The 19,999-nt window shown below is 36.4% G+C and overlaps 1 protein-coding gene and 1 long non-coding RNA gene across 2 annotated transcripts in view; one reads left to right on the top strand and one right to left on the bottom strand.

Moving 5' to 3' along the window:
* Positions 1-19,999, bottom strand: part of SELENOF (selenoprotein F) — a 31,003-nt gene that overhangs the window by 6,396 nt on the left and 4,608 nt on the right. The window contains exon 3 of the mRNA XM_067538526.1: positions 4,708-4,771. Coding sequence (XP_067394627.1) covers positions 4,708-4,771 — 64 coding nt within the window. The remainder of the gene's footprint in view (positions 1-4,707; positions 4,772-19,999) is intronic.
* The window catches only part of LOC137146898 (uncharacterized), a 44,768-nt gene that overhangs the window by 20,446 nt on the left and 4,323 nt on the right, over positions 1-19,999 (top strand). The gene's annotated exons all lie outside the window — the stretch shown is intronic.

The raw sequence follows: 19,999 nt of genomic DNA, 5'->3' as shown, positions 1-19,999 counted from the left end.
TGTTAGCTGAAATAAGCAGTAACTTAATTGTTACAAATATAGAAACCTGTCTTGTCTCCTGGAGTCAGAGAGGCTCTAACAAAGCAGCATACTGCGTGTAAATTCAAGAGTTAAAATTATTGTGTAAGAATTGCTGAGAGTGTACCCATTGCCTGACTAAAACCAGTGTCATAAGGTGGTGAGCTGGCTGTTTTCTTGCTGATCAACTGAAGGCACTGGGAACACAGCAACATTTAAAGATGAGCAAAGTTAACTCAGTCTTTATTATAACAAAATGGAAAGAATATCCATCCATGTTAAATATCACAATTCTCTGCTTCATGAACAAAACATGGCTACCACTGAAGTTCCATTTTAAGATAATCTCAGTGATTGGTTAATTTAAAAGTTTGTGTTCAGCTATAACGACCCTAGTCAGTTAAATTGGAATGCATTTTCTGACTTTCTATGTGAATTTAATGCATTTAAAGGATCATGCAGAAAATGTTTAATATTTACGGTATAAATTTTTTGTCCAGTATCACTTTGTACAAACTGAGTACAGTATGCTTGTATCCATAACAGAACAGCTTTTTTTTACTATTATCACTTAGAATATTTTTCTGCATATATCAATCTTTCTGGGCTTGTGTACCCAAAGCTGTATATATGACAGATAATGGATGACTCTGGCAGTATGTACAAAGATAGTGTTGTCTAATCAGTAAGCAACCAGTTTTCCAAAGTGGCTGGGACTGAAGATTTTTCATTCTCTCTCATACTTAGGTGCTTAATCAACATCCAGTGACTAAATTTTGAGCTTATTTTAGATAGATTTAAAAATTTCTTGAATTGCAACCTTTTCCTAAATTAAAAATGGCAATTGAAATTAACCACTAGTAAGAGTTCCATTTGATGTTCTATTTGATGTGTTTTCTCCTGGTGGTTAAAGAATGGTTCCTCTCCTTATTGTATAACTTTATTTTCATACAATTATTCACTTTATTTCACAAACCAGAACTTTTTAAAACTAGAGATCTGAACTCTGAAGATCATCTCTGGCCAAACAGAAAAACAAGCTAGAGATACTGTGTGATACTATACATCAGATTCAATTGTAAGCCAAGTGACAAAATTTAAATCAAGGTTTTAAGTATTTAATTCTGTAGCTGATCTCAATCAAGTTCTTAACACACACTAATCCATGTAACTCCAATACATTCACAACCCACCAAATTTTGTGTATACCATCTTGTGCTGCCATCTTGTGTATACTCCACAAGAATAAACAATCCTAGAGGGGGCCATCGGACAGGAATCAAATTGAAGTAAATGTCTGCAGCAAAAGCAGTGGCAATGACAGCTTACAAAGTTCTATATAACCTAAAAATACCAGCACTCCTGAAGCTTCAGAAGCAGCAGCATGACCTTCAGTCAACCTCAGTTCTGTAACAAATATTCAAGTGACAAGTGGAAATATATCGAGTCCTTAGATAAACTTAGGGTTTCCAAAATGTTAAAATTTAAGATGGAATTTCTCAAGATACTTTTGATCAGACTTCCATAACTGTATTTCCTGCCAAAACAATCGGGTAAATATTACAATTTATGGTACCAATACTTGAGATAATCTGAGCATAAATTCAAATCAAAGAAACAATCAGTATTACATTGTGCTTCGAGTTCTAAATATTTTATAGCATGTGGGAACAAGTTGAGTGCTGGATGTAACAAAATTGGTTTGAAGACTTCAGTTATTAGGATATAGTTAGATCAGCTATCTATATGGAAGCTCATAACCAAGAGAAAATTATATTCCTAGAAATGTTTGTCAATCTTTCCTCTATTTCCCATTGTACAAAAGAAGGGTTGCCAGTCAAATGAGGGTACTTATTGGCAGACTCCCAAGCTTCAGTCATGGTAACGTCCACACTGAGTGTGACTGCAGATCATATAGACATACCTGAGCTAGCTTTAATCTAGCTAGCTTGTGCACTCGGAGCAGTGAAACAACAGTGTGCACTTCAATGTGGGTCATACAAACCCACTTGGAAGCCTGGGTGATTACTTGCATGACTAGCCCATGCTGAATCATGTGTTGCCATAATTTCACTATTCTAGTATCTAAACTAGCTAGATTAAAGTTGACTCTGGTATGTTTACATGAAACAGCAATCATGCCCTGTGACTGCAGTGTAGACATACCCACTATCATTTAAAAAAGTAAGCTAAAAGTTTAGTAAAACTAAGGAAAACAGTAACTTGTTTAGAAAAAGCAAGGACTGAGAAAAGACACTCAAATACTGACCTCCAAAGGTTGATTACTAATGTGAGCCAATTTCCAGGAGATTAAATTCTAAAGGTCCTGAATAAGAAACTGGTTTTAATTAATTCCTTTTCACGATAATTATCCACAGCCCTTCTATGGAGTATCTTTCTGTATGTTCTTCATTATTCCCCAACAAACATGAGTCTGAGCTGTTGGGGACTAAGGGAACAGGATGCTTAAGAAGTTGGTTTTAACTGAAAATAAAGTCTCAGGAGAAGGAGCTTGGGCTTTTCATGAGAGGGTGGAGTGAGGGAGAAGAATGTGTGCACTGCTATTCTAAGTTAGGCTAACAGAACAGAGTCATTTTATAACTGCACAACCTTAATTTGGCCCCATTGGGCATTTTGATGGATAGTGCTCCCTTAATGAGCAGCTGGACTTGACTTATCAAGGTCCTTTTTAGCCCTACATTTCTATAATTTTCTTTTATCCTCATTGTTTAGTGTGTTGCTCCGTACCTTATTTATTGCACAAGGGACTGAGTTAATGTTGCTCAGACATTAAGGCAACCTTAGTTTTGGAATTTCCTAATCTGAGTGCTTGACTTTGCAACCTTAATGTTTTTAATGTAGCTTGTGTAATTTCCTAGCTTTTTAAGAAAGTTAACTGAAAACACAATTCCATCAGCTGGCATTATATTTACACCCACCTGGGTCATCTGCAGGGTTGGAACCTTCAGATCTGCCAAACAAACATTTGCCACTTGAGCGAACTGTGTAACTGATAGCAACATGCTATCTGTGGACCAGCACTAAAGGGTGATGAGACACCTACTTTGCCAGTGGTTTCACAGAGATTTGCTGACAGCAGAGAAATAGTGAAACTTCCACCACTGGGTTCCTTTCTAGGCTTTTGGAACAGGAGTGTGTTCTAGTGGGGACAGATTCTTTAGCCACATCCTGTCCAAGTCTCCTAGCCCAGCAAATACCAATTCCACCCTCATCTGATCTGCCTCTCCCATTCCATTCCCACAGGCTCCTAGTCCTGCTCCCCTAACCAATCTGTGGTCTCCTTCATTCCCTCTCACTCCTCGCCCAGCCAAACCTCCCCCCACTCTCCCCAGGCTTTTGTTCAAGCTTTAATTTAAGTTAGGCAGCTTCCTCCTCCACACTGATGCCTGGGCACTTTAAACCCATTTTTAGTACCTCTCAAGTGCTCCCTGCTCAGTTCCAGTGCCCAGCCATCCTATCTGGAAGCAGCATTTATAGGGCAAGTCCTAGTAAGCGCCTGTTGCCCTGGGGTTGGAGCACACTGAGTTGTTCTGTGGGGACAGCACATGCACAGTTGGGTCTGCATTAGGACCTGTGAGGGGCTAGAGCATGCTCTGTTGCTGTGTAGTGATAGCACAAGTGCAGTCTAGTCACACACAAACTGCAAGAGCCTTAAAACTTGTGCCATGAGGATCAGAATCTGCAGAGATTTTAAGCTAATAATGATGAAGCCTCTACTGAGCATGTCCAAACAGCAATTTCTCAAAAGCTTATATAACTTGGCTAAATGTGGCCAGACTTTCCCAGGGACAGTGAAATGCACATCCGTTACACAAAGGCCACATTTCTGCACATTTCAAGTTCCTCTCCAAAGCATGAGTGCTAGAGCATTTCAAAGAAAAGGCTGCCAGAATTTTAACATGGGCACAATTAATTTTGCCATGTCTCATTCTCTAAAATTGCTGACCTGCTTTGGCTATTCTGTGTCATTTCTTGGCATGAAAAAATTCACTTCAAATGGTTAAACTTTGACACAGTTATATACCATTTTCATTTGCTTCTTATGATAAGTATAGGACAAACTTAACAGACAAAGCTATAAGCTGTGCCTATAATGGAAGATAGTGTTCTGGGAAGATTGATTTAGTCTCTCTGCTAAGAACTTCTATCCTTAGTTTTGTATATTTCTAAAGCTTAGATAGGTACTTCTAAAATACATCTATCTAAAACATGTAGTAAGTGACATATTAAGAACTTACTAAATAGATGAAAGGTCTGCAGTCACTTAAATCCTTTCCCCCTTTACAAAAATATTTCCATGATGAAGTCCTCCATAGATTTAACACTGAAACTCCATATCTCACTGACACCATTTACACTATTGTATTCCAGTCATGCTAGTCAGCTTATCCACAGAGAACAGGCAGATACATCAGGATTTGGGCTAAGAATAGTCCATAAAACGCCCAGCAAACTTCATGAAGCGATACAGACAGTTATTGTGCCTTAGTTCTAGTAGTCTAAAGTCAGTGGACTTTCCCTTTATCACTTTCCTAATTAAATCACAACTTGCTTTAATAAAGAAAACACTGCTTAAATAGTGTCAAAACTGAATGGTGAAGTCTCTTATATTTACTTATGTTGTTTGAGATTATGTTGAATGAGATTGTTAGTGGTACCTGTACTTACCCTGAACTTGAGGGAACCGTCCCAATTTTCATCCACACACTTCAAGAATAGCCCCTGCATAGAGCTGCAATAGAAGAAATGTTTGCTATTTATTAAATTCATATGATTAGTTTACTACTTATTGCATCTATTTAATTATCTTTGGGGGAAAATAGTTACATTGATAATTAGATGATACTAAATGGGGTCACAGAATCCGTGTCTTTCTGATATTTACTGAAAACAATACATATGAAAATCCCGTTGTGGCACTTCACATTAGCTGCCCTGCCAACTCTATAAAAAGTGACATGATTTAAGGACCTACAGCAAAGTGGCAATATTTTTCAAGAGTAATGAGAACCTAAAGACTCCCAAATGAAGTCAGGGGAAGATACTGGGTGTCCAGCCCTCTTAAAAATCAGGCCACTTAAGGTCTAACTTAAGCCACCAATTTTATTTAACATCTTGGTGTAGGTATCCTGCATGATAGTGTAACTAATACTAGGCAAATGAACCAATCTGGGTAAGTTTAGACTGAGTTAGAATTAGAAACATAATTACTTAATCATTAGTCTTTCTTTAAAGACGAACTTGCAAACAGGGAATAGATATAGAAATATGCCATTTAAGCAAAAGTCATCTTACTAGTAACACATTTTTAATGACTTAACTGGCAGATTATTAAAATTGTTTCATTTTACAGAAAGATCACTCCTTTTTAACCCATTCCCCTCATACTTGTTTAAAATGAGAGAGTAATTCTAGTTGCAATGCTGTAATCTGCTGCTATAAGGCAGGCCTGTTGAAAGGGGGGGGAGGGTCAAAGGGGTCAATTGCCCAGAGGTCTGGCCATTTAAAAGGGCCCAGGTGGATGGGATAGATCCATGGCTGGTGGGTGAAATTTCCCCTCAGGGAGGCTAGCTCCTCATCACACTTTTCACCCGCTGCCCCACTGGCGCTGCGTCTGTCCTCCCCCTTAAGCTCCCTCCTCATTGGGGAAAGGGGGTGTGGAAGAGAGGAGGGGGGCGGGTAGGGGAGGAAGGAGGGATGTGGCAGTGGGGAGGCCGAGCGAAGAAGGGTGTGTGGAAGAGAGGTGAGGGGCTAAATGCAGGGGGGGGGGGATGTGGCGAGCGGGGAGGTCTACAGGGGGAAGGACATGGGGGCTGGTGGGGGACAGGGCTTGAGACAGACCGGGGAGCTATCCTCCTGGATGGGAAGCTTTAACCGCCACCCATTCTCATAAACCTCAGCCATCCCTTTCTAGAGGGACTGTTGAGTGTTCTGTCCTGGGGGCCCAGGATTGCTGTAGGTGGGCCTGGCTATAGGAATGGTTATACACATGTGGTTATTGTCTAAAAAATGAATGGAAAAGAGGAAATACAAAAAAAAAAAAAAAAAAAAAAAAATTCCTCCACAGTGAGATTAATTTGCTATTAACTTTAGAATGGGAACATCTATTTTTCAGATATTCTATTAAAATGGTATGAGAATATTGCTTAATATAACAATGCATAACCAAGATGTCACAGCCTCTGCATGAAGACTGGTTAAATACTAAACTACAGTTTGTCAAAGGCAGCATCTTTAACTCAAATTAGGAACAGTTCCAACTCAGTCTGTACTTAGTTACTGAAACGCAGGAATGTTTTGTTGTGCATTTACTTAAGGCTTGTTTTCACATACAGCGCTACAGCAGCTGCACTGCTGTAGCACTTTAGTGAAGACGCTACTATTCCAAAAGGAGAGCTCCTCCCATCAGTGTAGTTAATCCACCTCCTCAAGTGTTGGCAGCTATGTCAACGGGAGAAGCTCTCCTGTCGACATAGTGCTGTCTACACTGGGGGTTAGGTTGGTATAACAGCATTGCTGAGGGTGTGGATTTTTCATATTCCTGAGCGATGTAGTTTTACTGATGTAAGTTATAGAATAGACGTGGCCTGAGCATCCATAAGATAGCAAACATAGAAGAAAGCTTTCAATGCTACAAATAAATCAGTTATTCTGAAGACTTCAGTGAAACTTTCTAGCTTTAGAACTAAAGTCATCTGTTAAGCCAAGTGCATTTTTACTCTGAAAAATAACTATGTAAAAACAGTATCTTAAACATCTTTTTAATGACAAAAATAAGCTTTTACTGCTTTCTATTGTTTTCACCACATTGCTAAGATACAATCAACTACAGATTCTGTTGCATATTGAGTATAAATACACATTTCTAGAGCTCTTTGGCCTCAAGCATGCTTGGTACCTTCCGTCGTTCCATCTCATGCATCATAACTATTAATAGAGGTTCTGCAGGAGAAATGATACCTCTCAGTGATAACTGTGAAACAACTGCTTTCAGCAAGTTCAAATATGTTACACCTGGGCAAACCTACTGAAAATATATTTTTGCTTGTAAACTTAGAATGTTGAATGTGACAATGAAGGACCCATACAATTCAGTTTTCACAGCAGAATTGTATACGGTTTGATGGAAGGTGCACAGGTTAGATATGAATTAACATTTGTTGGCTTGAATCTGAGTTTGTAATTAGTTTTTCCTCATTTAAATAGTCATCACCGTATGACATTGTTTTAATTTATTATTACCTCTAATGAATAAGCAGTAGCTGGCCACAAAATAAATTTGTGCACAGTGTTGCAGATGTCTCAAAATAACAAACAGTGACTATTTATGCTTCATTACCTACAGTAAGCATTACAAAGTTGACTTAAGGATGGATTTTCAGCTTAGCTTCTGAACCTTTTTCTTGAATATTGGTCAGACTCAACATTTTTCATAAATTTGTAGATTAACAATCTCTCAAAATATACTACTTTTGGCATTCACAGGGACTTTGACCTTTTGTATGACCTGAATTAATCAGCAGTCGTCATTTCCATAGAAAACTGAACACAAAATGTTAAAGTAAAGCTACATTTTCCACTCAGTGCTGCATTCTGGAAGTTTGCTTTGATAAAAGCACTTTTGACTATATTTAAATTGTAAATTGAATCTGGAAATGAAGTTCTTTGGCCTCCTCTTAAAGCCCTCTCTACATTTCTGTAGAGCAGCATTTGGGATTAGCAGTGCTGCGTGCCTTCTAACTTCAGTTTGAAATTATGCAGTGGCACTGATTTAAGTACAAATAATTTCATTGATTAAACATTGTATAAAATAGTTTATACAATAATAGAAAAGTGAAGTTTACAAACTTAAATCTTGGTGTTACATATTCCCAATAAATGTCTTCATTACAAATCAAATAATGCTCTTCCAAGCCCAGTGGTATCTGAATCAAGCTATTCTTTTTAGCTGGTGCATCAAAAATAATTCCGGATTTAGACTTCAGATGTTTGGTATGCAAAATAGATTGTAAAGTGCTTTGCCATATTTATCTTGGCTCTAAGTTGACAGCAATAAACTTTTTTTCTCTGTTAAACAAGTTTAGAGTAAACAGATGGGATTATGAAAGATATGTGCAGTAACAAGGTGCCTCTTTCTAGTCATATCAATGATATCCACACTATTTTGCTATTGGGCAAATGTAAAATATCATCGCCAATTTAAAGTACTGTCAACCTCTAAATCTGGTTGTTACAAATAACTCAATATAATTAACGCCTGCCTTGTGAAAAAAATTGTTTGTAAACTTATTTGTAAACACATGTAGGAATCCACAATGTGTACACTAGCTTTAAAAAAAATTAACCAAGCCTCTCAATATAAACAACTCAGGGTGGCCAAACTTACTGACCCCCCCCCAAGCCTCCTTTCCCACTGGGCAGAATCCTCTAGTCCCACCACCCTGCCGCAGGTCAGAAGCTGAATTCCCCACCCCAGTCTGGTAGGTAGAGAAAGAGGGGGTGGGGGGCTCTGCAAGCTGCAATTTAAAACAAAAATTTGATTTTAGAAATAATTTATTTTGTGAAATAAAATTGTGTAGATATCAGAGTATCTGGGTACTTAAAGATGGATGACATTATTAATTGACTATAGTACCTCAACAATCTATTTTGTGTTTTTAAAAACACCACCAGTATATTGTTATATACAGCCTTAAAACTATAAGCTATGTCCAATTTATATGTCGATCTTAAAATCATGCCAGGTCAGTATCTGGATAGAAAACTTGCATGGAAGCCATACATTTCTGGTTTAAAAGATCCTGACAAAATAATTAAAAAACAAAAAACAAAAACAAAAAAACAAAAAAAAAAAACAAAAAAAAAAAAAACAAAAACACAAACAAGTACTGAGAATAATAATCCTGAACTCTAACAAAAAAAAAAAAAAAAAAATCACTAAAATACTTTTGAGTTGAGAATTTCCAGTTCTCAGTTACAAAATGTATAATCTGGTAAAATAATTCAGCAGCAAACCATCTCTTCACAAACCCAATTTGACAGACACTTGATTATATGAAATTGGAATTCTAAATAAGGTTCTTTTCTATTTCATTTTTCATTCTTTTTCCACACTGACATTTTAAATTCTTTTTAACATACCAGCAATAATTAGTGTTAATTTGAGGATATTACAACATACTAACGAAGAACTATAATGAGTGATTTAACAATCATACTTTTGTCCTCTTTTTGGAGGATGTCATTAAAACAACAGATTTTGTTATGCATGTAAGTCGTCAGTACTTTTCATTCCCCTTCCAACTTTGTCCAATAAGGAGGATTGAAGCTATGCTCTGTGTTCAGTATAAGAAGAAAATAACTCCACTCAGAAGCTGATGTCCATTTACTAATTTTGATTTCAGATTGCAATTTATGTAGGTCTGCCAAAAACATTACTCAGACTAATCCATAGTATTTTTACTATTGATCGAAGTCTGAAAATTCAAAGCTTCCATGATAACTGCTGATATTCTCATGGGCCATGGCTATTAGAGAAGATGTTTTGCTATGCATGTATATGGCATACCATCTCTTTTATAAGATCTTATGTGAAAATACAATTTACCTGTTAATTTCATAATTCTATAACAGAACAGCAGTTTACAACAGGTGCTTATTCCTCTGTAATTGCCAGGAAACTAAACTAGTTAGGGTGAAAATATTTTTGGCACCATTTCTTACTGACCCTATTATTTTCCTCTACTCCCAAGAAGACTACTTCTATTGCTTTTGTAACTAGAAAAATACTACCTACTAACTAAAATGAAGCAACTATACCTGGCTAAGGGTCAGCAAAAGACCTTAATTTTCCCTATACAGAATAAAATGTTTGCATGGAAAACTAGGTATTGCTAAAATGACCCTAATCCTCCCTAGAGACGAAAAATTAACAGCAATCAGTAAAATACAAGGAAGTAGTAGGAGAACCTTGTTGCAAGGGGCATTATGAATTGTTCTGTAAATCAGAAAGCCAACAAACAAGTCCATTTCTGCATAATTCCTAACATGGCATCAGACAATCTGGTGACATATGGAAGTGTATAAACCATAAACTATGCATGGGGCATTTCATCACACAGTTGCTTCTATGAGAAATTAAATACCTAAAACTTGTATCATCATTTACCTATCATTAGTTAATGGCATATCCTTATTTGTTTGTTTAAAATCATATGGTAGAATAGAGTTGGCAGACACAAAATGTACTTATTTTTTGCTACTGCAAAATGTAGACTATTTGTTTTGCTACTACAATTTCACGCATAGTTAACTTCACCTCCATTTCATCCTTCTACGTTTTACACACCAGCAACATGGTACATCTGACAGATCAAGACTTAAAACCTGCAGCTGTCTAAAGCAATGTATAAGCTAGTTTCTGAATCAGTCTGACATTGGACATAGAATTTCCATAAAACAGCTACATGCATTTTTTAGTTTTGCCAATATTAAATACATTAACTATTTAAACAATTGGACTGACATCAGATTATTATTTAGAATAATGGAAGCACCGCTCCACACAAGAAAACATTGCTGCTTTCTCTAGAACCATGGTTCTAGAGCTTAGTACTACATCTCTCTTACAGATCTTTTAGAAGTTGGTGGCTCCCTACAAATACTTTTTTAGAAACAAACTTATGATACTAGATTCAAGAGGGACAATCTAGTTCAGACAGCACTGAAATTTTAAACAAGCTGTTTGTAGTCACTCATTTGGGTTTTAAAAATTATAAACTGAAAATATGGATTTTGGTATGTTTGCACACAGCCTAAGATTTCAGGGAGAAGGGGCCTGTGTCAAACTGCATAGATGGGCAACATTTGGCTGAATCTGACAGTGCCAGATGTAAGTTGTTTTCAGAATTTATTCCCCTCTCCCTCCCCCCATATTTAGTTTTCACAGAAATTACTGCTGAAAATCTAGACTCTTCGAGGTAATTGGAAGCAAAGGGAAACAGCACTTTTACAGATTCATTACTGAGTTCTTCACACTCTCTTGTAACAGAACTCCTGGTTTTATATTTGAAAATGTGCTCTTTAGCATGTGATTACATGACAATTTTGATATTTTTCTTGAGCCAAGTTTCTTAAGGTTGGAATGAAGTCTACTTTTACTGAGAATGGGTTTCAAATCAATCTGTATCTGGAGATTCATGTTCAATTCCATGAAAATATTAATCAAAATGGGTATGCAATCCAGTTAATATTTAGTCTTAATAGTATTTTGATTGCTTTCACTCCATTTTTTAACAAGTCTGATAACACTGGAAACATCTCAGTAGCTCCCTTTTCAACGTGACATCTCCACAGTCAAAGCTTTGAATTCCCCTAATTTTTCTCTTACATGTTGATTATTTGTATTCCTACCTTGAAATGTTAGGTTCAGAGCATTCAATTTATCAAATATATCCACCAGATAAGCTAATTTAGTCAAGAAGTCCACATTATACATGTAATCTGCAAGGTCTGTTTTCCCAAGGAGGAAAATTCTGATTATTTCAGTGGTCTTTAAATTGTGTGATGCACTTTCTCATGCAACAACCACCTAATTTCCTTGTGAAACAGAAGCTCAGTGAGGTCAGAGCCCATCTGTTTGCACAAAACATGTTAACTGCTTGGGATTTTAAACAAATTTACTAACAACATTGAGGGCCTGGTAGTTCAGGTTGCAACTTCAACGACAAAGCTCAGCAATGAATCAGGCAGTGTCTCCAAATTGCTGCTAGTACCACTCTTTTTACTCATGCTGTAACCTCACTGTTCTTTCCAGTCGTGGCTGCTGCCCCATCTTTGCAGAGTCTCACACATAGCCCAGTTATGAATTCATCACAGATCTTGAATATTTCCCTCACTGGTTGTTTGGGTTGGGATTTCTTCAAAAAATAAAAATGTGTCAGCTATTGTACTGGCTTTTGACAATGTAACACTGAAGCTAAGCCATGTTTGCTATGGCTGGGGATTCATCAAGCTGCAGTGCAAATTTTAAATTCTTCTCAACTTTATCAACTGGATCTGGGTATCTTCTGTAAGAACACCAATGGATGATATTAGTCGACATAAGAATGGTTTTCACTGCCATGGCTGCTTGTTTCCCAGTAATAAGCTCGACATATCATTGCTGCTGGAAGTAGAAGAATCTTGCCAATGCTATGCTTGTTTGCATTTTGAAAGTGGCATGGCTGGAACAAGATATTTGTAAGGCTTTTTGAGGACCAGTCTCTATAGTTTCCTTGGACACATACCTGCTTTTACTGACACTGGATAACACACAACACATTGTGGCTGTGGACTTTCCGCAGCAATATTGAGACATTAAAATCCAAACAATGCAACTATCATCAGATTATCAATTTTTCTTCCTTTTTTGGTTAACTTTTTTAAAACCATAATCTTCAGCCAAATATTTGCTAGGTGTAGGCTTAGCACTTGATAAAAATAATTCCATTATAATGATAATATGCACCTGTTGCTTACCTGCTGGTGCTGCCATTCTCAGCACCAGGAGCTTTTCTTTGTCCTCTGCTTCAGCAGTGGACTTTAAGACAAGATACTGCTGGGGAAGCATTCATTAGGAAGTAAGTTGCTATGCTGAAAATACAGCAGAGGGCACAGAGAGGCTCCGAGCTCTGGTAGCTAAGAGATGCATGATTTTTTAAACCTAGTTTAATAATCTCTTAATTAGAAAAAACAAAACAACCAGCTCTCTTTTGGGAAAATTTTCCCAATCATGTGTGGCTCCGCATGAACACTTCATGGCTCCCAGTTTGGGAAACACTGCTTAAGAAAGTAAATGCATAATTTACCGTATCATTTTGACCCTAGTAATGAGACCTAGATCAATCAACGTCTTAGGGCTAAATGACAAAGCCTGATTCTGTGACACCTCTTATTGTGAGCAGTTTCACTGGTGCTACAAGTAGCAAGTTTTTGTAGGACTGGGCCCATAGATTTGACAGACAATTTGTAAAACCTTTAGACTAGTGAGGATACATAACTTCTGTCATATTAATTTCCAAGGGAATTTTCACTCCCAGTAGTTTTACTTTTTCATTACAAGTTTGACTCTTGTAATGAAAGCAACAACTCTTGTTGACAGCAGCAACTCATTTGCTATTTTTTTCTTTTAATTTCTAATATTCTACCTGCTTCTCAAAAACAATTTATTTAGAGGTTTTCATTGTACAGTACAGAAGTCTGGTCCTGCAAAGCCTTACAGACATGAACAACAGTCTAAGTCATGACAGCCTCAATATTTTAAAGGCTGTTCAGTGAATTCTTAACATTTACCACAAAGTGTGTGAAGCGTTTCCTTTATTCATTCTACATCAGACATGTCTATCCAGGGACACTCAGGAAAATGAATACAAATTTAACTAAAAGGTCTGAATTAAAAGTGGATTAAGATGCATTAAATCAACTGAGCTAAACGAAATTAATTCCACTAATTCTGAATGAGCATTCATGGAGTTTAATACATTACCTTTCAATTCACACCTTTAGTTTATTTGGGTTAGCTTTTCTGAAACCTAATCTAGCTACTTTGCTCAGTTGTGAAAAATTCACAACTGATAGACGTAGGTAAGCTGACCCAACCACTGGTGTAGCCACGGGTAGGTTGAGTGAAGAATTCTTCTGTTGACCTAGCTACCAGTTCTCTAGGGGACAGATTTAATATAGCGATGCCAACAAACAAACAAACCCCCTTTTGTCGCTGTAGCAGGTGTCTACACTACACTGGCATAGCTGCAGCACTTGTATTATAGAAAAGCCCAACATTTTAGGGCTTGACTATATGAAAAATTAGATTGACAAACTAGAGTGTCAAGCTACCTTGCAATAGCCTGCTGCAATCCAACTATCCATATACATGCTGCGGATGTGTGGTTACAGTTCATAGCAGTGCTTAGATCTAGTCCTCTTTGATGGGGACTAGCTCCAAGCACATTAACATCTTGGTTACCTTTCTTTGGACATTTTCTATCTTCTTATGGTGAGTTAAATTTAACACACTACTCCAGATTAAGGTGAACTACTACATGTATTCGCTTGTTATTTAATGCATTTAAGTTTGGCTTACTATTACTTATTATTTTGTTGCATGACAGGTGAAGTTTAACTAGAGAATTAAAAATGTGACACTGGGAAAAGAAATCTACTTTACTTTTATATATTTATGGTCTCTGAATTTGCAAGATCCTAAAACAGACTCAGTGGTAATTATGGATAGCTCAACTAAATGATCTGACTCTTGCACAGGAAACAGTAAATTTCACAACAAAGAATCACTGTACCTCAAAAATCAGAACACACGCCTCAAAACACACACAAAAAAACCCAAACAAACAAAACCCCACCCCCCAGACTTTTCAAGACTGCAATCCTGTTCATAAGGTAAATCTCAGAATTAAGAGTCTGAGCCTTGTTTCAAAGCAGTATTTTGTTTTTTATTCCTCTTTAGGAAGGTCCATAATTCTATAAATTAGACTAACAGTTTAAGAGACCTGAAGAAGAGCTCTTGTGTAGTTTTGAAATCTTCTCTCTTTCACCAACAAAAGCTGGTCCAATAAAAGATATACCTCACCCACCTTGTCTCGCTAATATCCTGTATTATGCTGTAGCTATTTTGAAAATAGTCTTTTTATGATATTATGCCACGCAGTGGAAGACTTGACAGATTTAAAAATATGAACAAGATTCACTCCTCCTTCTACCATTAGCAAATTAGGTGGTCAGCAGGGGAAGTTACTCTTCAGAGTTTGAGCTTTAAAAATCTGGCTAATCCGAGCCATGCAGTTCCAAGCAATGGTTTTACACATGAGTTTAATAAGATAAAACCTTTTGAAGTATTCTTTAAAAGATCACTACAACTTGATGCTGTATCTTATGACAACCATGGTAAAACAATCCAATATCTGATATCTACTTTCTTATCCAATTAGTAAATGAACTAGTATTAGTGTTTCCTTGATTAATCACTTGGATCATTCTGACCTAGTCTCACTGGCTTTATTAAATTGGCACTTAACAAGCCAGTTCCAAATCACAAACATGATTTGAGACTTTCTTCAAGGAGGCAGCAGACTGATAAGAAAGGACAGAAGGATAATCAAAATGAGTACTGAACTCTACCCATGTCTTGTTTCTTTAATGCACTTGCCATGAAACCCAAGCAAGAGCACTGCAGCTGAGTAAACCAATATAAAAAGGCAGCTCTCTTTTAACATTATATCAAGTAGTACCTCATAGCATATAATTTCTATTTTCCTTTGAATATACAGCATATTCTGTTGAATAGCTTTACTGAAATGGAAACTTTTGACAAACACCATGAAGTCCTGATCCTATATTAGGTACATGTTTAACTTTACACACTGGTAGAGTCTAGAGTCTCACTGAAGTCATTGTGACTACTCAGATGATACTCTCCTACCCTCCATCCCCAAACTCCCAATGTTTTTAATGGAACCACCTGTAAATTTAAACACCTATGTAAGCCTTTGCAACATCAGATCCCAGAATTGGGAGGCCTAAGAAATGAATTACCACAAAGAGATGAACAACTTCAGAAATCCCTCTAATTTCACACCACACATTTTCAGCATGTCCAACTATAAAATTTTTATTAATCTTAAAAAATATAGCAATACTGAAATCAAATACAGGATTTTCTTTAAGAAAAACACATTTTAAATAAAAGAAACTGTTCACTACCCAAATTAACCTATAGGCAGTGTTTCTACAGGGCAAATTTTGTGAAATACATGACTATGAATACTGAAACTTAGGTTTTCATATTGTGTTAGCCTGTTAGCTGTAATTAAGAAAATCTATTTTTACTGTAAAAACTGTTATGTTTTGAATACCATATTTCTAGAAACATTAAGTCAAGGTGATAAAATAGAAGTTGGTGTGTGAAATGCTCTGATGTTAAAATGCTGTATGAAATACTAGTATTGTGTAGATTGGAGAATTTTCTTAAACATATACCGTTTAGTACAAGAAAGTTCAGATGATCCATTAGATATCCGAATGTAAAAATTATGATTTCTTTAATGGCCCCTCTCCTTACTCCACTGTTAGAAATTATAGTTGTATCTTAGTCATTCCCTGAGACAATGACATCTGCATGCATATGCCTACAATATTCAACTTAAAGGTGATGTACAAGAGTTTTAGATTGTATAATATAAAGCATTCTCAAAAACTGGAAAGACAATAACCCAGAGGAGTGACATTTCTAACACCTGAGAAATGGTCTTGCAGAATCTGTTGTTTATAGTTGGTCAAGAGACTATGCAGTGCAAAGAACTGATCTGTTATGCAGTTAGCTTCAAATGAGTATTAGAGAGCACATGGTCACTGATCTTCTCAGTGGGCAACTTAAATGTTGGCTCCAGATTTTATTAGTGCAATGGTGTCCAAGGTCTGAGACCTATAAGTAATATCTTTGAGAAAATGCTGGGGTTATTTTCCAGTACATATACAGGATGGGTTTGCGTCAGAGCTGAAAAGATCAAATGTTGCTGCTGAAAAGCAGTCACATTGATAGGGATCCTCTATCTGCTACTAGTTTTCCCAAAAGATGATACCTCTAATGATCTTATTATTTTTCTCTTCCCACTTGTAACATTTCCCACTTGGCTCAAAAAAGATATACAAAAATTTCCCATTAGTATAACAAATATAGGCATTTTCCAGAATTTATGTAAAATCAATCTTGTAAAATTCAGTTAAACACTGTCAGATGAAAATGCAAGGTCATGCACATTAAGCCAGATAATGCTTGAACTGTAATATTTTCTTCAAATATTCTCTTGGAGAAAATATTGTTAGCCTATGTGACATACCATAAACCTTTATCCCATTCTACAGAAGGCTGAGTGGCTGCAGAACGAGCCAAGACGAAAATGCTAGAGTGAGGGGAATACCAATTAGTTCAGTAGTCTTCAGTTAATTTTATTTTGGGAAAGCCTGCAAGTAGGAAGACATCTTAATTATTCATAATCATTTTAAATTGAGACTTGAATATAGTCTAAGAAAACTCAGAAAAATATATGGTATTTGGATAAAAGCAGTATCATCATCTGTAAAGAATGTTTTATTTTCTTGACACTCCCCACCTCAACTCCAAGTATGCTATCTCGGATAGCTGGGGTTCAGCTATGATCAATAGCAATGAAAATGGCAGGCAACCCTCCCTCAAGCAAACAAGTTTCCATTTGCAGTTAATGTAATCTTTAAATCTCAGTAAAGAAGTCTAGGGTAACAAGTTTTGCTCTTTGAAGTGGAGTTTTCTCAAAACACTGAACACACAATTCCAAAGCTCTTGAAGGCCTTTGCAAGATGGATGAGAAGACCTACTCTCAGCATCATGAATAATAAGAATTCAACTGATATACCTAGCTGGTCTCCATTGTACATAGCCAGATTGATCATACACCAGATTGAACTACACCAGCCTCTTATTGGCATTCTCCTTCATCCCCAGAGGAACAACATTCTTTCACCTTCAGTGATTTTATATTTTCCAGCCTTGATACTAAGACACTTCAATATTTTTTCTAACTGTACAATATCCACTAGATTTTTTTCAAGTCCCCACACTTTGACTTCTTGAAGCGAATTCACTTCTACTGCTGCATTCTCCAAACCCTTTCTTACATTATGCTGAAATTACATTATGCTGATGACTGGTAGGTCTCCTCCTTATTTTCATGTTCTTCACTCAACTGTTCCCTATCCACAAGAAATAAATCCAGCATTTTCTCCTGCTTGAATTCTCTACTGTCTACATAGTTAGCTTGTCCTTTATGAGATCAAAAGGCCTCTGTGATTAAATATATTTGACAATATGTATTTTACCTAGTAGCTGTGTGGATGTTTTTCATTTTTATGAAAGATAAAAAAATAACCAAACAAGACAGATTTACATATTGTAGATAAGGATAAATACAATCATAAAATAAACTAAAGCACAAAATGAGGGAGGGACAACGCAGTCATCCTTGACACAGGAAGGGTCTTCAAAGAGGCTCATGCATATAATACTCAGTTTGGGAATTTGAGGAAGAGGTACAACCTCTCTAAACCATTCAATGTAGACCCAATTTTTTCCAGTTAAAGAACTGTACTAACATCAAATTATGTTAAGCAGCTTGCCATACTGCCAAAACTTCAGCTTCAAGACTAATGAACCTGGAATCAAGGCAAATTATATTCAAATCCAAGGTCTTCTAATGTCTACATAAGTGAAGTGTCCAAGGAGATTGTAAGCATTTTGGGTGTCAGTCCAGGAATTTTTCTATTAATTCTTCTTTAACCCAGTTGGCATGCAGCAGCTTCTCATCTAGCACAACCTCTCTGTCACCAAGTTGATTGTTAATTGGTATGGCACTGGCATACTGCTACCTCTTTTTAACTACTTCACAAATTGTACCTCTCTGTACTGACACTTTAGATATGAAAATCTTCTCACCCTGCTTTAGTTACTCCTGCTACCACCATCAGTTATCACTTTGTATCTTCACTTCATCTGAATCAGAAGGATGGAGCACCATACGAGAACTTTAGGCTAGTACTGGGCAGCAGTGGCGAATACAGTGGACTCCTTTAATAATAATCACATCTGTCCCACATGATTTGATTCTTACAAGGGGATATTTTAGTTAGAATAGGAATGATTTCGTCCCAGTGGCTTTGACCACTATATGCGGTTGATGTAAAAACAGAGTGCACTGTATTTGCATATATTGTTTTACTCCCTCTGATGATCTTTCTCCGCAAGCACATACAAAACTAAGCTAAAAATATATCAATGTAATGTTAAGGCTGAGAAGGGAAGCATTCAAGTGACTGGAAACTGAAGTTATTAAAGCATTTAGATTTTTTTATTTAAATCAAGCACTCTTGAAGTTTGCCAGAAACATACAAATTATGGGGAAGTGTATGTAAATAACTGGTAAGGCTACCTGGGGTCCATTTTGCGCAAACTGAAAACATAAAATAGCAGCACCTCCTCAGCTTTCCACATTCAAATTAAAGAACTGTAGATTATGCAAGTGCTGGATGCAGTTTCATAGTTAAAACAGGGTTTTGCGCTTAAGGCAGTCTTTATCCTCATATAAAGAATACAGCATGTCCCCCCAAAATTTACAGCACTTACTCTTTGTGCCCAGAGTAAATTTCCTGAGAATTTAAAGTAAGTCAATTACTTTGCATTCAAATTAATAAGAAAATATAACCTTTATGAAATTTGGCATCATATTGACTTGTAGTGATACCATAAGAAAAAGGTCTGTCTTTAAAATGAGTTTAATCTGGGACCACAAATATTGATGTACCTAATAATAATTGATGGCATCACTATTAGAGAAAGTTAAGATTGTTTGGGTGTGTTAACTGCATTTCTATATCTTAAGGTTAATTTTTTAAAACGAAGACACATTAACACTGAATTTCCTGGGTTTGTAATATTTGTGCTGGGGATGATTACAATGTCTCTGTAGTGATTTTTACCTTGTTACTTTCATGTATTTCAACTTTAACTCCATCTTAATAATGAAAATCTACTGAACCAAGAAAAAGAACTTACAATATCAGTAATTTCTATACCAAGAAATATTGTTTCCTTAGTAAAGCTCTTCAGACTGGGTGTCAAAAATATTTTAACTGAAATGCTTATGTATAAAGTTGTTTTCCAATTTACCACTTAAAAAGAAAAAAAAATGTTTAAAACCAATAAACAAAAAAAAAAAAAAAGAAAAAAGTCAAGAATATACAATGTATGTTATGAAAGAGCTAGAAAATTCAAAGATGACTCACTTCAACTGTTTATGCCATTCTATTACATAATTTTAAAATTCACTAAACTGTCAGACTGAAATGAGAGCTACTTTTGTGTGGAGCCATTCCAGGA

This window comes from Emydura macquarii, unplaced genomic scaffold (assembly GCF_026122565.2).
Source record: "Emydura macquarii macquarii isolate MOO-44397 ecotype Brisbane River unplaced genomic scaffold, CSIRO-AGI_Emac_v2 contig_480, whole genome shotgun sequence".
NCBI lineage: Eukaryota > Metazoa > Chordata > Testudines > Chelidae > Emydura > Emydura macquarii.
Note: the sequence above shows the minus strand (reverse complement) of the source record. Positions and strands in the feature narration are given on the sequence as shown.